The following is a 19,700-nucleotide window of genomic DNA, read 5'->3' as shown; positions in this document are numbered from 1 at the left end:
TGTCAGCCAAGAATCTGTCCATTAACAGCAGCACATACACACAGTGAAGTGGTACTCTGCAGAAACTCTAAGTGTCCATTAGCTGCGTGGAGAGGCATGCACCAAAGCCATTCCAAAACCTTTAGCCACAGTCAACCGCCTTGAGCAAACAACACTGGCCTGAACAACCTGCGCTCGTGTGGATACTAATTACACGCTAATGAAAACCAGTGTTGGGTTTCACCCACGCGCTGCTTTGATTGGCAGTGGAGTGGGCTTGAAGTGACATGTTGGTGTTAGTGAGGGTGGTGTTATAGTGGTGTTAGTGATATAGTGGTGTTAGAGTGGTGTTGGTGAGGGCGGGGTGAGTGATATAGTGGTGTAAGTGATATAGTTGTGTTAGTGAAGGTGGTTTTATAGTGGTGTTAGCGATATAGTGGTGTTAGTGCGTGTTACCAGGGCATGCAGATGAGGTGCAGCCTGACCCCCCCAAGAGTGGCCAGGACCGGGAAAAACCCGAGAACCCCACCCTACCCCACCCCAGCATGGTGTCAAAAGAGGGGATGGGGGTAGTGGGGTCTGCAGCCTTTCTGGACTTTGGCCAAATAAGCAGCTCAGATATCTTTTTGTTTTTTTGGGGGGGGGGGGGGGGGGGGTGGGTTCAAACTCGGAGTCTTTTTTGTTGACTCAGACACGAGGTATTTATCAAGAGCGGGGTAATTAAGTGCATGCTCCAGACACTGGTAATTAGGTGCAGAGCTGAGAGGTCTCTCTCTGATAGCGTTTGGGACCTGTATTTTCTGCTCTCTACTAACTTAAGGCCCATCAGTATTCCCTGTGTGCTCTCTGGAGCCTGTAGGCACAGTCATTTGTCTCTGTTCCACCAGCAAAATAAAGCCAAGGGAAGGAGGGCAAGGCTCGACACGACTCTGCTCTGAGGTTTGATATGAAAGCCTGGAGTTCTGCCGTCTGGAAAGAGCACAGTTTCTTGTCGTGTTTTTTTTTTTTTTTGGCTAAAGTGGAAGGAAAGACTGGTGTGTATGTACAACTACTCATACAAATTCACGTTAACATGGGTGAACTTTGCCTACTTCACCCTGCTGAGTGCACACACACACACACACACACACACACACACACACACACACACAGATATACTCTGAGTGGAAACATGATGTAGTTTGTCCATCACATTTCCTTGTGGCCTTTTGAATGAGTTTTGTAAAGCTCAGGAAATACGGGTCGTATAGCAGATGTGCTCTCAGCTACAGGACGAATCACACCCAGGTCTCTGTGTGTCAGGATCAAACAGAAAGACCACAGGGGCCAAAAACTGCTCCCCAAACCGGGGTAACCTTACAGGACGAAAGATCAGAGGAGGAAAGTGCCTGTGTTTATGTGTGTGTGCAAGCATTTGTATTTGTGTGTGCGTGTGTGTGTGTGTGTGTGTGTGTGTGTCTGTGTGTGTGTTTGTGTGTGTGTGTACCTGTGTCTGTGTTTTCATTAATGTGTCTGTATGTGTCTGTATCTGTGTGTGTGTGTGTGTGTGTATGATACAGCAGGGAAACATGACCTAGGCTTAGGATAGGGTTTTCACATGGTCCTAATACAGGAAAGCGTGATGCTCCGAGCTCCATGGCTGGAGGAGTGGAGGATGACAGGCAGCGTGCAGACGTGTGCACTCCTCTGGCATGTGGCATTTTGACACATCATTGTTATTCTAGTCCTGTTCTCACATGTCTGAACATTCACAAGGCCTCAAAACAGAAATATAAGTGAATTTGTAATATGGTGATGTTGATTTTGGCCTGCAGGTGAAATAGAGGGAAAAAAGACTCCTGGAAAAATGGGTTATTTTGTCTAAAATATAGATGTACGGTTTATAACCATCTTTTTTTGTTTACGGACTGGTTTCTTTTTCAGTTTTGTTTGTTTACCTGACCTTAATGCTCATTAAATTTCAGATATTGGTTTTAATTGATTGGAAGATGCTGTGTTTTATCTGACCACTAGAGGGTACTATTGCATCCAGCTCAGATGAATAACAGATGAATAACAAAGGCCGCATGATTCAGTAACACAATTTTCAGCAGGATACAGTTTAGCATGTAGCAAGAAATGTGTGGAAATTATATGAAAGCATACTTACTTTCATAAAGACACACATTTCATAGGATTAAAAGGATCATAGAATTCCATTATCTCAAAGAAGCAGTGAAAGATTGATTGTTATTTCATTTTAAAGAGACATTGCAAGCAATAATTAAAAGTCAATTATTCGTCAGTGCCTGGAGGCAAGTGTGTGTGTGTGTGTGTGTGTGCATGGTAGAGAAGGGAGAGAGAGAGAAAGAGAGAGAGAGAGAAAGAGAGAGAGAGCTATCTATTGTCTGCAAAAGAACAAAGAAAGGGAACAAAAGACCAAACTTTTATCTCTTCTTGCCCTGTGCTGTGATGCTGTGGAGTTTCAGATAGTGGTGACGCAGGCTCTGTGTGTCGGGGTCGTTGGGGGGGGGTCTACAGTTGGTCTGGTTTGGTAAGCCTCATGTTGGTCAAATTCCCTTTGATCCCTGTGTTGCAGGCCTGATTTTTACTGACCCCTACACAAATTTCCCTTCACACATCATGGGAGAAGAGGAAAGAATGAAATGCTATTAGTGAGGCATTTTCGTTCGTTTTCATTTCTCGCTCAGGGCTATCTAACTCTCCCAGTCCAACAGACAGGGTTAATTTACACATTAACAGCGATTATGCATACAAATCAAATCATGTGTTGGTCACGAGGGTCAAAGGGGCAACGTTTCGGTAATTTGAACATTCTGTGTCTCTGTTCTGTTGACCTCAAGTCAGTAGTAAACCCTGCTTAGATTACACTAGAGATTGACAGGGCAATGAGTGTTTATGTGTGCGTGTAACTCGACACTGACTTCGCCTAGCTTATTCGGGCCAACGAAACAAAGGTGCTTGTTAGAAAAAAGGGAAGTAGCTATAGTAATAGAAGAACATTCACTGAGTTCTAGTCAGTTACGCGTTACATTTCCACATTTATGTTTTCGTATGAGTTTGCGTCTCCAGCGATACCGCATACATTTTCCCCATTTAAGGAAGGCGCTAAATCGCGTCAGTTAGATTAGAAAACACGTGACTTGTTGCTAAGGCTTTGTTTTCGTTAGTGTTGGTTTGTCTACTCTGACATTTTTTTTTGTCTTTCTTCTGAGTAGAGTGTTGGGACTATAGTCTTGACCTGTCGAGTTGTGTTTACGTGTTGACACTTGCTAAACCGTGGCTGCAGATTCCTGACGGGAGGACCTGTCGGATTTGGCATGTTTGTAAAGCACCGTCTGACACACAGTTTGCTTGCGGGACAATATTCTACACTCCTGGGATATTTGGAGTTTCTTAGTCTTGCTTAGATTATTTCGACAGGGTGGGGGTCTCGTGGAATTCATTCATGATCTGACAGAAAAGTAAATATTAATTCAAGGCTTTGTTGAAGTACACTGAACGACTTTTTCTGCCTGACTGAATCTAAAAGTTTTGTGTCAACATCTGCACTTAACCGTTTCTGGCCTCGCGCCAGCATATTAAATTTTACGAAGAACGTCTCTCGCATTAAAGTAGCAATGATTTACTTGTATCCAGTAACAAACAACTAAATAATCTATTTCCGATCTTCAGTGTAACAAGCGATTTTCAGCGAAGCGCTCTTGATGTTGGAGACGTCTCTTCGTGTGTCAGTGTTGTAGCGGTGTGTGTGTGTGTGAGGTGGAAACCCTTGCGCGGGCCACACACTGTCCAGCCTGCAGCTCCAGATGAGTCGGATTGTTTTTTTGTCCGTGGTTTGAGCTGGGTCAGAGGCCGCGTCTTTGGAGGGCTGGGGAAAGGTGATATCCTGTTGGATGACACGATGCGGTTTCCTGGAAGGGCTGTCCGCCCCTAAAAGCACTGCATCCTGCCGAAACAGATAATATGCGAAGTGAGTAGAGCCACATGTGCTAACCAAGCAATGTTTCACATCTCCAGAATTTAAAATAGCAGCTGTTAGTGGTGCGTTAGACATAGCGTTGTGATGAGCAGTAGCCGTCAGATGAGCAGAGGGCCTCTAATACACAAACAGTCTACCTATACACAATTTGTTTGTGTATGCTGATAGGAAAACTTCAAATAAACACTCAGATTTTAGTTTCTGAGCACAGAGGACTGAAGCAATGAAAAAGACGGGTCGCTGGGGGTGGCTTGGCCCATTTGTGTCTTCAGTTTTGTCCTCTCTTTCCCCTTTGAGACAGGATTATTCAATCTACACACACATACACACACACTTCCCTGCACTTTCTATGTATGTTGTGTTCTGTTTCAGTTTCTTCCTTTTTATCGTAATGAGGAAGGGCTGTTGAGAAAGAGAGACACAGAGTGTGTGTGTGTGTACGTGTTTGTGTGAGTGTGTGTGCGTGTGTGTGTGCGTGTTTGTGTGTGCACTGTGGGTGTGTACTGCAATACCACTTTTTTTTTTTCTTTCTTTTTTTTTTTTTTTGCTTGGACATTGTACTCATGAGCAGTGGAAGTCCGATTAGCCAGCGTGGAGGGTTTGCTTGCTGTGGGGTTTGACAGGGCTGGGGGTAAGTCTTCCACATCTCTATCGCTTACCTCAAATGCATGTGATCATAATAGCACACAACATGCACCCACCTAAACTACATCTATTCTAAGTCCTTTTTTGCTTGTTTCCTGCTAGTTCAGGGCAAGATACAAAGACCTGCTTTGGGCCAGGTGTTCGTCTCACATCAGATTAATTGCTAAGAAGAATGTAGGACAAGTATTATTATTTTTCTTTTCTTTTTTTTTTTTTTTTTTTCAATCGTTGAACATGTAGAAGAAATAGTTGCTGAGCAGACGCTTTAACTCATGTAGATAACATCTCTTTTGCTTAAAGCTGAAGTATGAAGTGTAGAGAAAGTGGAGCTCAGCTGTGCTTTAGCTCAGTGAAAAGTTGCTGGTAACAGATGTTCCGGTTTGGCTTCGCACTCATCCCCGGGTCTTCACCTCTCCCTCCCACTCCTCGCCGTCCTTTTTTGGGGCGGAGGACGCACGCACTGACAGAGGCTGGAGGGAGGTTTTTAAAAGAGAAAGCGCTACAGGACAGGAGTCAAACTCCCAGAATGCTGCGCTTCCGCCCGGGTCTATCCCCTTAAGTTGGCAGGGATTAGTCTAAGGTTAAGAAGACACTAATTGAATTAACCCTTTGAGGTTCGAAAGCAATGGCCGCAGCTTCCAGTCATGAGCATTTGCTCTTCTCACCGTATGTGGCAGCTGATCCCCACGGTAACCTGATACTCCTAGTCGCTTCTGGGACGTTTCCCTGGCAACTGTTTGAAGGAGCTGAGAGTGACTGTGCTTGCATGTGGTTTTAATTAAAGACAGCCATAATGGAGACATTTAGTGGCAATTCACAGTCCCTTGTGGCAAAGCCGTGTTAGCAGAGTCTCCTCTCTCTCTCTCTCTCTCTCTCTCTCTCTCTCTCTCCCTCTCTCTCTGTACTAAGACATAAGTCTTCACTTGTCTGTCTTGAGCTGACAGTGTACAGTCTATGACAAACCTGTGGTTTGTATTCGCAGTGGGCAGATACACATTAACATGCCTGGTACACATCATGAATCAGCTTCTGTTGTTGTTCTGATACCACACTGAGTCAGATCTTTGAGAAATCGAGGATTAGGGAATTTATATATTGCGAAATGAACTGGTGATAAATCGTCCATATGACTGCTGCTACACCTGTCAGAGGTCATCAGAGCAGAGTCACCTGGGCTTAGACTTCAGTTTTTTCAACAGTATATTCAATTCAGCAGTTTATTCAGTATGTCCAATTCAGCAGTGAGTCCAGTATATTCAATTCAGCAGTTTATTCAGTATATCCAATTCAGCAGTTTAATGCAGCTGAAAGATTAGGTTATGAAATTTGCCGCAGATTTTCAATTCCGAAACTCTTCTGAGGTGACTATTTTTCCAGGCCTCGTTCTCATTTCCCTTTGAGGAGTCTGGCCATTTTCTCAGGGGACTGTCCAGGTAATGAAAGATAAGTGAGATCCTATTGAAGTGGTTAGCAGTTTCCTGTTTTTGTAATAGACCTTAATGGGCAAGAACAGCAGTACTGGTATAGCAGTAATACCCCCCCCCCCTCGCCCCCGCCACACACACACACACACACACACACACACACACAACCTCCAGCTTCCCCCTCAATCTGACAAATGTCTTAATGTTAAATCTTTTCCTGGCCTTCGTATGCTGTCAAAATATGTGTATGTTACCTTAGCTTTCTGATCATGTGAGTCTTGTCTGAATTGCCTCTGTACACTGACGGAGCAGGGGGGGTGTGTTGCTGCTGACTCGTCTAACAGATTGGATTGAAATGAAAAGCTACGTAACGATAGGCTGTTGTGGACTGGGTGGGGAAACCTCAGCTGCAAAGGGTTTTTTTTTTTTTTTTTTTTGCTACACCGCTGATGTGCAAGGCTCCTGGGATCAGGGTTTTTTTTGTGGAGTCACTGATGGAAATTGCAAAATGTCTCTGTTGTAACATGTGCATTTTTCGAAGGAACTGAGTGCTCCATCACCGGGCGAATCATTTTCCAGTGATCCCTCCCACCGTGTTCTCAGTGCAAGGCAAATGGTTCGCAATCATTTTAACCTGATAAAAAACAGAATCACATGCTTCCACAGTAGTAGTTAGTAAATTTCTCTTGAGTGTAACCCCTCCCGCCTGTACATTCATTCTGAAATTTTTTATAAATTGTATATATTTTTATGAATTCATTCAAATGGATGTTTAGATATAATAAGGCTGGAAAACAAGTCAGAAAATGGGGAATGCTGAGGAAATTTAAAAAAAAAAACTAAAACTAAAAAAAAAACCAAAAAAAAACCCAGGAATTATCTCATTTCAAATTCATTTTTCTGTAACCTTTTCAAATAATGGCTTTCTAGGGACCATACATGTTTACGTGTGTTATTTCTTACACAGCATGAGGGCTGAATGTGGAAAAAGCGTTATTAGTCATGAGACAACGGTTCTGAATGACCCAAACCGCTGTGTCGGTAAAGAACAGTGTGTAAGAAAACCCCATTAGCGATGCTGGAGTCAGTTAATTAGCTGCCGGCTCACTGGAGCATTCAGACGCTGCGTGGGGGTTTGAATCCCTGCCACGGCGTTGAGATGAAAGTGATGAATTGTCGTCATTGGGTTGTTTTATACTTTATCAAATGATTAAATATTGAATGTAAAACGGACAGCTCCAGCAGTGTGCGGAGGTCATTTTCCGATTGCCACATTAATCAGAGCGCTTTTTCCCTGTCGCCATCAAAGGGATGATTTCCAAAGCAGCGCAGACGCACAGTTTACTGATAGGTTTGTGTCTGGTGGTGAGTAGGGGGGGGGGGACTAGTGTGGGAAGGGGAATTTTTTTTTCCCCCTTTCTCTGGAATCTTCTGCAGCCTTTGCTCTGTCCACTTTTTTGTGAAACAGAAGAAAAGGTGATTTGGTGATTTTCTGTGCTTTGCTTTTGTCTTTTCCCATGCAAGAACGCGATTCAGTTTCTTAGGATTACATTTCCATACCTTTTTCGACCTGAAGACCAAGGCAGAGACATATTCCGATAGCTTTTCTCAAGAGCGGGATTTTGTTTCTGAAAATGAGAAATTGCCAGAGACAGGCAAGATTCCTCTGAAGAAGCACCGCGAGGGAAAACACAAGGAATTGTACTCTGCGTAGCCTTGTATAAGTTTATCTTAGAATTGATAAAGTGTTTGATAAACACAATGGCAAGGGATCATAGAGGATTTTGTGTTTTCTTGGGGTTGGGATTAAGTTTAGTCCTTGACTAAATGCTACCCTAAGTGGAGAATGTAGTCTAGTCTTAACACCCATCGTGGGATTCAGCCAAAAATGTGTCACTGCGAGGCGCTGAAAGGGTTAAAGTTCAGCCAGGAAGAAGGAGGGTAGAGTTTGAGGAAATGCATCGTTCTAAGAGAGTGCAGTGTGAGTGTGTTATAGAGCTGAGACACACCCACTGACAGCGTCTCTCTCTCTCGTAACTGCCATCCTGAATCAAACTCAGTCTTCTCCCTTGCCAAGCACGTGGCACCTGTCCCCCTCCTCTACCTCACACACCTCAGACAAGGTAAACCAAAAAAACAAGCCTGTCTTTTTTTTTTTTTTTTTTTTAATCGGCTTTTCCTTTTTTGTTCCGTCTTATTTTATGTGTTTAAGTTGTTTCTGATCGCGCTAGAGTGCAGTAATCTTGTGTTGCATTTTTTTTCTTTTAAACTGAGTGAAAGCGTTTTTTTAATGCTTTTGATGTTGTATGTGGTACAGGATATAGAAGGTCTGTGGTTTTCTTGATAGACGATTGGTTGACAGCTGTTTGGTGTTTGGAGTGTAAATGTGGTGTTTTGTGTCATTGTGCTGTGTGAGTGGAAGAGACACAGAATTGATCAGGCATCTTTTAACTGGGAGGACAGCTCTGAATTGTGATGGGGACAATGAGACCCATCCAAGATGCATCTCAGCAGGACCTGGGGCCCTTTCACACACACACACACACACACACACACACCCATAGGTACACACCCATACACACAAATAAACACAGAGACAGACAGACAGACACACACACACACACACACACACCCTCCCTCCCATGCATACACACCCATACACACACACATAAACACAGAGACACCCACACACACTCCGTTTTGCTGGAGACAGCGTAGGCCATCCATCCATACATGGCTGAATGATCAGTAAAACTGCAGTTAGATTCATATAAGGAAAAACCTTGCCGTGCTGCATGCATCAAAAAACCCGTATTGTGTCAAAGTTAGATGACATGTAAAAACATTCGCTCCGTGATACTGTGCAGAAACCAGGTAAGTTTTGGTTGAACTCTGCATGTTTAAACAGCTCTCAAGAGCCTGTCCTAATTTATGAAACCGTCCACGGTTTCACTGGAAAATCTGTTTTTCGCTTTCAGCTGGTCTTTACTCAGTTTTGAATTCGTTATTTTCAGATTAAAAGTTTTGATTAGTTAATGGTGAGGTCCGAAAAGCAGTCCCGTTCCATCATTTCGTCAGAGGACACGTAACGGGGCTGTGCAACACCCTCATCTAACACTGTCAAACAGGATGCATGGTCCTCAGCTGTGTATTTCGAATTGCTGGATTGTATTGACTGAATATGCAGCAATGGTTTTCTACCTTCAAACACTGCTCACACTCTCACCTTCCTCACTTTCGTCTGACGGGGGAAAAAAATGTTTTTAAAAACATATCCACTAAGAGACAGAGCTTTTCCTCTCATAACGTTGTAGGTACTGAATAACAGCTGATTCTGTTGCTTTGTTTTTGTTTGGTTTTGGTTTTGATTTGTTGTGTTTTTGATTTGGCTATATTGGGGAATCAGAGAGTAGTGGAAAGCGGTGGACTCTTTAAACAATACTAAGCCTTTGTGCTAATTGATTTTATAGTCCAATTACTTCTTGGGCTCATTCTGTGGTCAGCAGGGGAGCTGAGTGCAGGCAGACTGACAGCCAGGCTTCTGTGTGTGTGTGTGTGTGTGTGTGTGTGTGTGTGTGTGTGTGTGTGCGTGTGTGTGTGTGTGTGTTAGAGAGTGTGTTAGTGTTTGTATATGAGTGTGAGGGTGTGTAAGAGTGTGTGTGTGTGTGTATGTATGTGTGTTAGGGAGAGAGAGAGAGAGAGAGAGAGAGAGCGAGGGACAGAGGAGCGGGGGTGTATGGGGGTGGGGAGGCAGGGAGGAGAAGTCTTCTTTTGGATTAGTGGAAGCTTCTTGGCAATCTGCATGTGAATGACTCTGAACAGCTTTAGCTGTTGCCCCCACTCCCTCCCGCTCACACTGAGGGGGGGAGAGAGAGAGAGAAAGAGAGAGAGAGAGAGCGGGACAGACAGAAAGAGGGAAAAGAGTGGTACATTAACTCTGCTCTCTATAGCAGAGAAACTGTTTGTGGGTAATTCGGAGCACAGCATCAGAGAAAGTTTTGGCGGTGGAGGTACAGGCCGTTTCCCGTGTGTGTGTCTGTGTCTGACGGCTGTATGAGGCCGTGGATTGAGAGGAGATTGGATCAGGCTTTGTGAATGAGAGAAGGTAAGAATCTTTATCCTCTCAGCGTTGGCTCAATGCTCCTCTCTCAACAATGGACCTCACAGCAATGGAGCACTTGAGTAGTGGGAACAGAGAGAGGGGGGTGGGGGGTGGGGGGTGAGTAAGGGGCTCCTGTACCACTTTCAGAATGCAGGTTTATCTGATCATTTTTTGTTTGTTTGTTTTCTCTTTTTTTCCCTTTCACATTTCTTTAAAGGCATATTTTCACTTTGTAGAATAACTGCTTGTACTGTTTGTTTCTGTTTTTCCAAGTTTTGTGTCAGACAGAGAACTAATTTGTCTGTGTACGCCGCAGTCTAAACTTGTGGCGTGATGGTTTCTGATTGGTCGTTCTCATGTGAAACCATGGCAATGGGTTTTTGTTCCCGTCCTTCCAACGTCCATCGTGAGTTTAGATTTGAACCAGTGAGTTTAGATTTGAACCAGTGAACTTTAAAGACTTTTGTTTGCTTCTTTCACACTACAAATAGACTCCCAACGGAAATCAGCCTGTGTCGATAAAGAGACTCTTTACCTCATACTTCTGAAAACAAACGTCGTATAAACAAACAAACATCGTATCAGAGTCGTATACAGACTTAGCCCCTGAGTATCATTTTCATGTGATTTGGAGATTAATTCATTTTAGCGTTCTGTGCCTTGTTGTCTTTCATCAGATATCCTTTTATCACTGCTTTGCCAGCAATTGAATTGAATGTCACCACTAATGGACGCTCTCAGGGGATAAACAACTGGATCTGCTTGCTGTGCTAAGCTACCACTAATGCCACAGCTTAGCGTGTGTTGTAATTGGCATTAATTCAGAATCAAGTAATGCATAGAAGTAAAAGCCCTAGGTCTCTCCAGGCATTTTTTGCAAAGGGTCAGGAAACTAAAGAAAGAGAGAGAGGGAGGGAGAGAACAGTTTCCATGAAGTGATGAGTGTGCTTTGCACAGCCACATGGCGGCTAACCCCCTAGATCCGTGAAAACACCAACAAAGACACCCTGAATTTACCTCATTCACAGGCTTTTATATTCAGTGGGCCTCACTCTAGCCTATAGGACATATAGACATATTTTACATTGAAAAAAAAAAAGTACGCAAGGTGAAGTTTGTGTTGCACAGATGAAAACTTTTTCTTCGGAGAGGTTTCGCCCACACGCACAGACACACCATAAAAGTCCAGTGTAGCAGTCAGTGGTGACGGTTTTCTTTGTTAACCTCTAGATCTCACGGTTTCACCAACTCATCCCTTATATGTTCATATGTGCATTCACAGCTCAGCGTTGCCCTGGGGTCTGCCAGCGTACATCTCTGACACTGTCTGTGATGTGTATGTGATGTGTGTGTGTGTGTGTGTTCACTGGATCAGAAACATCAGCTAATGAGCTCTGCACACACAGTGATCAGTATCCCAGCGTCCACTTGTGGGGAGGCATATTAGTCCATTTGATTGTCTAAAGCAGGATGATATCTTAGTTTTGCTGTTAGCGTTGTGTGCTCAGAGGGTTCCGAGGTCTTAGTAATATCGTCGTCTGTGTCGCATGAAAAAATATGTTCCAGTTCTAAATGCAGCTATAAAACTTCAGTAACACTATATTTGGAAAATGTGTAATAAGACGCTCCAGTATGAAACCCTCCATAAAGTTATCTAAGTGTCTGACCCATGTTGCCTCATGCTTTATGATATTTTATGACTGGTAACGTCCTTCATAGCTGGGTTCATACTTTAAATACCGAGATGGCAGTACCACAGAAACTTTTCAGTTCCGTTTTTATGCTAACTTTTACATGAGTTCTCGCAAGTGTTAAAACATGATTAGTGCCTTGCACTGTCAGTCATGCGTGTTAGAGCCAGCAACTCTAAAATGTACATTTTACACAAATTGACCTCATTGTGGTCTTCTTCCTGTCTGTGTCAGACTACTCGCTTTTCATTATGTGAGCTTATAGATGATGCGGTCCAGATTGGAGACAGAAAAACATTTTCACAAGTGAAAAACGCACAGTTCAACTACAGCACATAGTAACAGAGGCAGTGCAGGGACAGCTGTGCTCCTCTCCGAACTCAGTATACTTTCTCTCTTTCTTTTTTTTTTTTTAATCTAATCTCTCGCAAAATTGTGCAGATGCTCTCTCTTTCTTTTTCGCTGGCGAGCGTACTCGACACTTTAAGGATTTTGTTTGCTTTTCTCATGCCTCTGGTCGACAGCTCGTCCACCCAGACCCCGTCCCACTTTCTCAGCAGCCCATCTGTCTCAGAGCACCAGTGTTTGTCCGTTTCTATTAACACACAGCTCCGTCCAACGCGCCCCGAGTTTGGATGTGCAATGTGTTTCACTTTCTGTGGGACCTAGAGATTTGCCTCTCAGCTGCTGCTCTGTGACACAGCCAGTGCCTTTGTGTCAGAACTTTACTAATAACCGTGAAGTCATTGAGTTCAGTTGCGGTGGTAAACACTGTGCTAAGGGAGAGGGGACTGTAGCAAGTTTGCTGTAAGAGAGCCCGAGATGTTTTTCCTCAAGAAAAAAAAAAAAAAAAGTAAAAGTCCAAAGCTTTCATTAATGAGCATTTATGCTTCTCTTTGGTAAAAAATCAGACAAAAAAAAAGCCAGGGTAATTTCTGAATTGAAAGGGCTGCTGGGAAAGGTGCAGGGACATCCTCACATGACACCTGTAGCGCAGGATGACAGCGGCACTGAAGCTCCTTTAGCCATGCAGGATTTGTTCCATTTTGGTAGCTGAAGGACGGCTATATATAAGACATCTGGGCCAGCCAACAGGCCACGCCGCCAGGTTCTCCTGAGAGTGGAGTCCTTCACCAGAGCTTAGGAGGAGGCTTCATCATCAGCCACAACTCCGGGGGAGACAGGTCATATGAAAACACGTTCTAAAATAATCAACGCGACACCTCCGGTGCTATAACCTTACACTAATAATGTGCTTTTAGTGGAGGAGGAAGGCAGTGGCCATCGAGTCTGTGTTGATGTGACTGATTTGTTCATAAAGGATGCTCTTTTACAGTGTCGTGTTAGTTTTGTAGGGGAAAAAAAAAAATTAGCATTGAACAAAATACATAACTAGCATATTCAGTGAGATAGATCAAAGAGGATGGGACCCAAAATAGTCCCATTGAGTTTCCTGTTTGTGAGGTATCACACATGGTTTGCCACAGCTGCTATAAATGCGCATACCATGTCAGAGACGCCAACTCTATCTTCAACTCTAAATATACAGATCAGCCTCATAATGATCAGCTCTGAACATACAGATCAGCCTCATAATGATCAGCTCTGAACATACAGATCAGCCTCATAATGATCAGCTCTGAATATACAGATCAGCTTCATGATGATCAGCTCTGAATATACAGATCAGCTTCATAATGATCAGCTTTGAATATATGGATCAGCCTCATGATGGTCCTCACTGTTACGTTCACACCTGGTCTTTATACATTAAATTTACCCTTTCTCCTGTGTGCTCCACTGAGTGTCAGTCTCTTTCTCTCTCTCTCTCTCTCTCTCTCTCTCTCTATTTATTTATCTATCTATCTATGCCCCTCCCTTAGTCTTTACTCTCTATCCATCTATCTATCTATCCATCTATCTATCTGTCTTCTCTTTCTCCCATTTCCAGCATATGTTCCTCTCTCAATCTCAATCTCTCAGTCTTCTCTCTCCCTCTCTCTGTCTCTGTTGCGTGAGCATGAGTGTGACTCAGACTCAGTGTGTATGGTTGTGACACACCTTTGTCCTATTTTGCACAGCTCCCAAAGTTAACACTGTGAATCAGCTCCTATCAGCAGTCATCGCTGTAAGTAAGCTCGGTTGTTTTTGCTGTCTAAGTGTGTTTGAGCCAGTGTGAGTCAGTGTAGGCTGGGCTGGCACCAACATGAAACGCTCTTTACCGGCTCTCTTGCAAAACGAGGAGGACAAGATGACTAACATCTTTGCTGCTGTGGGCATCAACATGCCCTCATTGTCTCACAACCTTACTACCCTACAAGATACGCCCATAGCTGTAACTGCATGTTTCAAACAATCGGATCACTCGTAGCTAGGGATGCAGGTGTTCCAAAAAATGTCAGGGCTCAACAAGTAGATACCTCCAATCCTTATGGTAATCCTTTCCATGTTCTGCACTTGTCAGTTAATAAAAGGACTCCTCTCAGGATCCATTTTTGGGAGGAGCCTTGTTCTTATTGCCACTTTTGTGTTATGCCTGTATGTAATGTTTTCTCTCGATGAGAAGGTAACTGTTTGATGTTGGAGATCATGAGAGGATCTGAGCTTTTAGTAAGCCTCTGTTGCTGGTTTGTGTTGCCATAGAGACAGGTATGATGAAAAGCTTGGAAGCAGTTGGCATTTCCTGGAAACTCATAAGATCATTATCTTCCCCCCTACTGTGTGTTTACGAATGAAAGAGCACACACACACACACAGACATAGACACACAAACACACACTTGCAGTTTGTGTATGGGTGAGGGGGTCTGTCTCAGCCCGGACAGCATGTCTGTCTGTCTGGGTGATCCAGATAAGCTGTCTGCTCAGAAAAGCTCTGCAGTACCATGTGACTCCAGCTTAAGGCTTCATTGAGTGAACTTCATCTGACTTCAGTCCTCACTAGCGCATTCAGAAATATTCCAGTACCCCTGTAGTCAGTACGACCTGAGAGACTCTACCACACTCACAGTGAGGATAAACCCGTGACGCATAGGGCTTCACGAAATAAAAAAATGATGGGTTACCCCATACTGACAACATTTCTCTAGCCAGAGTCAATTTCCCAGGTGGCTGTGGTGTGTGACAGGAATCTTGCTGAAGTGTTGTTTTGGATAGAGTGATCTCAGGGAAGACCACGAGGTCTCATATTCTCAGGACGACCATATTGGTCTGCCAATCCTCTTATGCAATGCAACCTTCTCAAGTCCACAGAGAATCATACATACCACAGTCTGTGTGTGTGTGTATGTGTAGGTGTGTGTGTGTGTGTGTGTGTGTGTAGGTGTGTGTTGGTGGGTGGGGGGTATGAGCTAAATAATGAGCCAGACATCAAAGCCGTAAGCTTACGAACGTCAGCCTGTGCCCAGGCCGTTTGGCAAGTGTCTACACCTCGGCGCTCAAACCGTCTGACGCGAGCTGTGCCTGGGATGATGGACATTGTCATGACCGCAGTCAATTGAGCTGAAAGTGCCGCCCAGGCAGCAAAAATCTCTCTCTCTCTCTCTCTCTTGATGTTTTTTTGTCATGCTCTCAGACTTCCTGTGCAAAGTTCAGTGCACATAAATGGTATTTTCCAGTCTCCGTATGTGATAGGGTTGGGCGAACATTTAGATGAAATACGCTGGATCTTTCCCGCTGATATCCAATCCAACATTAACAAATGACTCTCATTCCTAATCGCATCCGTAGCATCCCTGGCCTGGAATAGATGATCAAGTATGGGCATTTCTGTATTCTCCTGTACTCATGATCTCAAATCCCCATCTACAGCTGTCCCTACCTCCAACCTTCATGCGCTGGCTGTCAGTCATCACAATCTCCATTAACCTTCACCTGCTCACTCTGGGCATGCTCTCAATGCACAAATGTAAAAATGCAAGTACAAAGCTATTTTCTGTACGAAACCATTTTCTGTGGGAAAAAAAAACGAGCTGTCTGCCACACCTACCCACAGTTAAGGATGAGTTTTTGGCCACAATATTCATTAGTGGCACATGATCAGTCTTTTATTTTTTCTGATGAAAAATTTCCTAGTCCTTACCCAGAGTGACTCAAATACAAAGGAAGAGTTAGCGCCCAAAATAACAACCCTAAAGGAACATATCAGGAACTGAATCTGTGACTGTCTCATTCAGAGGGAGTGTTTCTGCCAGTGAGTGTTGCTTGTGGGTGGGTTTGAGAAATAAATGTGATAAATGTCTGTGCTTATAATTCACCCTGTACACCTGTAACTGTCCTTTCAGACACAGCACTGGAGCTGGAGCCACCTATTCAAATGGAGGAGGAGAAGGAGGTGGAGAGGGAGAAGGAGGTGGAGAGGGAGATGGAGGTGGAGAGCGATGTGGAAGTGAAGAAGGAAGTGGAGGTGGAGAAGGAAGTGGAAGTTAAGATGGAGTCCAGCGACTCCAACACCCCAGGCATCATCAAAGGCCAGGACCTCTTTGGCTATGTGGGCATCGAGGCAGTCCTGGACCAGATGAGACGCAAAACCATGAAAGCCGGATTTGAGTTCAACATCATGGTGGTTGGTGAGTCACGTCCATATTATCCATCGTGGAAGAGTAAACACTATTTAGTACTGCATTAAAATCTGTTTACGACAACGAAAGCAGGCCAAAAACCCCCTCAAATCACTGACGTCTGCGTCCAGTCAGTTCTGTAGCTAACTCACTGTTGCTTTCAGCTGTTTTAATATGTGAAGGAAGGCTTTGCTTTTGCATCAGGCAGGAGTGCACAAACCTCAAAGCAGATGGGGAGTGTACTGACAAGAATGCAGAGCTTTTTTCTATGATTTATCATACATTTGCTTGCTATTGTGATGCAGGTAAATAGGGTTTGACTGTGTGCTCCTCTCAATAGCCTACTGAGAGAGGTCGGCAGCAGGAGGAAGGCTGTTTTTGTCAGCAGAGGAAATGTAGGCAGGTGAACAGGAAACAGTGGCATTTTATGTGTGGAGGAAAAGAATCAACCGTTTGTCTCTGTAAACACTAGTAACACAGGTCACTAGAGTGAAAGGTCCTCGTTTTAAACAACAATCCAAATACTACTCTAGTGAGGCTGGCCTGACAGTTAACAAGCAACAGATAACACCAGAGCCTGATTAATATTAATAAACACGTTAGATACAGCTTCCATCTACCTCTCTGTACAGTTACACTGACCAATTTGTTGGGTACACCTATTAAGTATCAAGCTTGATGCTCCTTTAATTTCAGAACAGCCTGAATTCTCTGGAAATATTCCATGGGGACGGTTTATGCAGTGACATCACACAGGTGCTGCAGACCGGGCAGTGTGACATTCATACTGCAAATAGCTCCATGCATCTTATCCCAAAGATGTTCAGTTTGGCTTCTCTACAGGCCTCTCAAGTGTAGTGAACTGGCTGTCATGTTCCTGGAATCATTCGGAGAGAAAAACATGCTCTCTGACATGGTACACTATCCTGTTGGAAGTGTCCATGTGATGAGGGGTATACTGTAGCAAGGGGAAGGGATGTACCCGGTTGGCAGCAATATTCAGATATGCTGTGGTGTTGAAACACAAAATTAGTATCCAGTGAACTGACATGTGCCAAGAAAATCTTCCCCTACACGGACACACCACGCCACCAGCCTGCAACCGTCAACACCGATGGATCCATTTGACTTACGGCAAACTCTGAGTCTGCCATCAGCTAGACAGAACTGGAACAGGAATTCATTGGACCGGACCATGTTTTTCCACTCCTCAGTTGTCCGGTGTGGGTGAGAGTGTGCCCACTGGGCTGGATTCTTCTTGTTTATAGCTGACAGGAGCTGAACCCCACGTGGTTGTCCGCTGCCGTCCGTGACGAGCAGGAACGGGTTCTGCATTCTGAGACGGTGTCACAGCGTTGTTCAGCTGTGCTTCTTTTTTTCCTTTTTTTTCGGGGGGGGGGGGGGTTGGAGGGTGCCGTCTGTTTGCTCACACGATTCTTGCCGTTCTCATTCAACTTTTTTAACCTTTAGTCTCGGTAAGCCCTAGACACCATCTAGACCCAAAAAGCCCAGGAGGAATCAGTGCACCTGATACCGATAACTCTATTCATCTCAGAGTTGTTTAAGTCACTCTTTTTTTTCTCATTCTGATGCTTTGTTGAACAGTACCTGGATCCTTCAGTGCTTGTCTGCCAATGACTGTTCATTGGTGTGATCCATTTTCAGGAATGGGTGATAATAAACATAATAAACTGGCCCGTGGAAATAAACAGGACGTGCAGTGGACCACTGTATATTTTATGTTGAATGACATAACTCTAGGGAACCCAGACTTTGTTGTATTGTGGAAGTTGTGCTGTGCTTAATTTTTTTTTTTTTTTCCTTGCTAAACGAGTAAGCATTCTCAGCAGCTTAAGTGCCCTCTGAAAGCCAAAACATTTTCTCCCAGTCAACCTGCTGAGACCATATTCGAACTGGCCAGTCAGACCAGCTCTCCCTGACTGTGTCAAACAGTTTCTGGACTCCTGCCATTTTCAAACTGGCCACCCCATACAAGCCTGTCCAATCACAACAATAGAGGCTCCTGAATCACCATGTCCTCCCAGAGTCTGTGTGGGTAAGCATGCAGGGATGGTGGTGAGGAGGGAGTGGGGGAACTGGCCTCCATACCTAATGAAAGCGCCTTGCCCATTGTTGTGCAGGCTTTGAGGCAGGGCTTGGTGGGAGCCATGTGGGGTGCAGTGTACCTCCTTGGCCAAGCCTTCGGGATTTATGATCAGTCCTGGCATTATACACTCAAGGCTTCTCTGCCCAGAACTCTCTCTTTTCTTTTTCCTTTTTTCTTTTTTTCCCCAAGCATAGCTGGCAGGTTTTTGCTTGTTCACTCCTTCCCTTTTTCTTCTTTTATTTTTCTTCCCGGTGTTCCACCTTCACAGAAAAAAAGACTTTGCCAGAATTTGCCAGATTCCTCAAAAGAATCAACACCTTTTCACGTCTCCCACCTAACAGTGCACTCAGGCTGGGTGGGTATAGCCAACAAATACAATTAGAACAAGGTTTCATTGAAATGGTGGTTTGCAGTCAGTCCAAAAGATCATTACAATGTATGTCATTAATTTCTATCTCTAACTAGCCATATTCATGCAGCTTTTTCCTTCATTCAAAACAAAACATCAGCCAAATTGCCGAAGTGTTCCTCATTGAATTGTAACTAACTAACTAACCCAGGTTAAGAGAATCCAGAGCCAAAGTTATGAGCACATTTTGAGAAAGATTTGAGTTGAGTAGTGTTGAGTAGAGTTTTGTAGTCATCCCCCTCATTTGGTTTTGAACAGATTCTCAACAGAGATCATTTAGGTTTCCTGACCTGGTCTCATCTCAGTAATCTGTGACGGATGTTGTGACAAATTAGCATGTTGCTACAGTCTAGCTGTAATCGTTAGCATGCTGCTATAGCTTAGCTCCTATCATTAGCATGGTTCAGCTGTCCATTCCTGTTGCACTAGACCACACATCTGAGGCTTTTAGTTCTGCTTTTGTTTGTAAAAACAGGGCTGGTAGAGGGAGAGAGCTCTGTGAGTCACTTTCTTTCATCCCTCTCTCTGGTCCTCTTTTTAGCTTTCCACACATTAATACACATTTTACAGGGAACACTGGAAACAGTAGTTTTCATAGACTGATTTTTATGTATTTGAAAACTGATCGGTTTTTAGTTGTTCCTTTTTTCCCCTTTCTTTCTGTGTCTTTCTTTGTTTCTGTCTTTCTTTCTTTCGTTGCTACCTATCCAGCAATGTAGCATAGATGTTTTGGGTGTGTTTGAGACTAGAACAAGTGGTTACCAGCATGAAATGACAGATGAAGGGGAACTTGGCATGATACA

The 19,700-nt window shown here is 44.0% G+C and overlaps 1 protein-coding gene across 4 annotated transcripts in view; it reads left to right on the top strand.

Moving 5' to 3' along the window:
* septin12 (septin 12) overlaps window positions 1-19,700 on the top strand; it is a 57,374-nt gene that overhangs the window by 19,805 nt on the left and 17,869 nt on the right. The window contains exons 4-5 of one of the 4 annotated variants that reach the window (XM_030789884.1): window positions 16,112-16,173; window positions 16,216-16,390. In XM_030789884.1, coding sequence (XP_030645744.1) covers window positions 16,112-16,173; window positions 16,216-16,390 — 237 coding nt within the window. Of the gene's footprint in view, window positions 1-4,543; window positions 4,593-8,093; window positions 8,154-16,105; window positions 16,391-19,700 lie in introns of those variants that run through there. The other 3 variants (XM_030789886.1, XM_030789885.1, XM_030789883.1) reach the window with 3 other exon arrangements.

This window comes from Chanos chanos, chromosome 13 (genome assembly GCF_902362185.1).
Source record: "Chanos chanos chromosome 13, fChaCha1.1, whole genome shotgun sequence".
NCBI lineage: Eukaryota > Metazoa > Chordata > Actinopteri > Gonorynchiformes > Chanidae > Chanos > Chanos chanos.
Note: the sequence above shows the minus strand (reverse complement) of the source record. Positions and strands in the feature narration are given on the sequence as shown.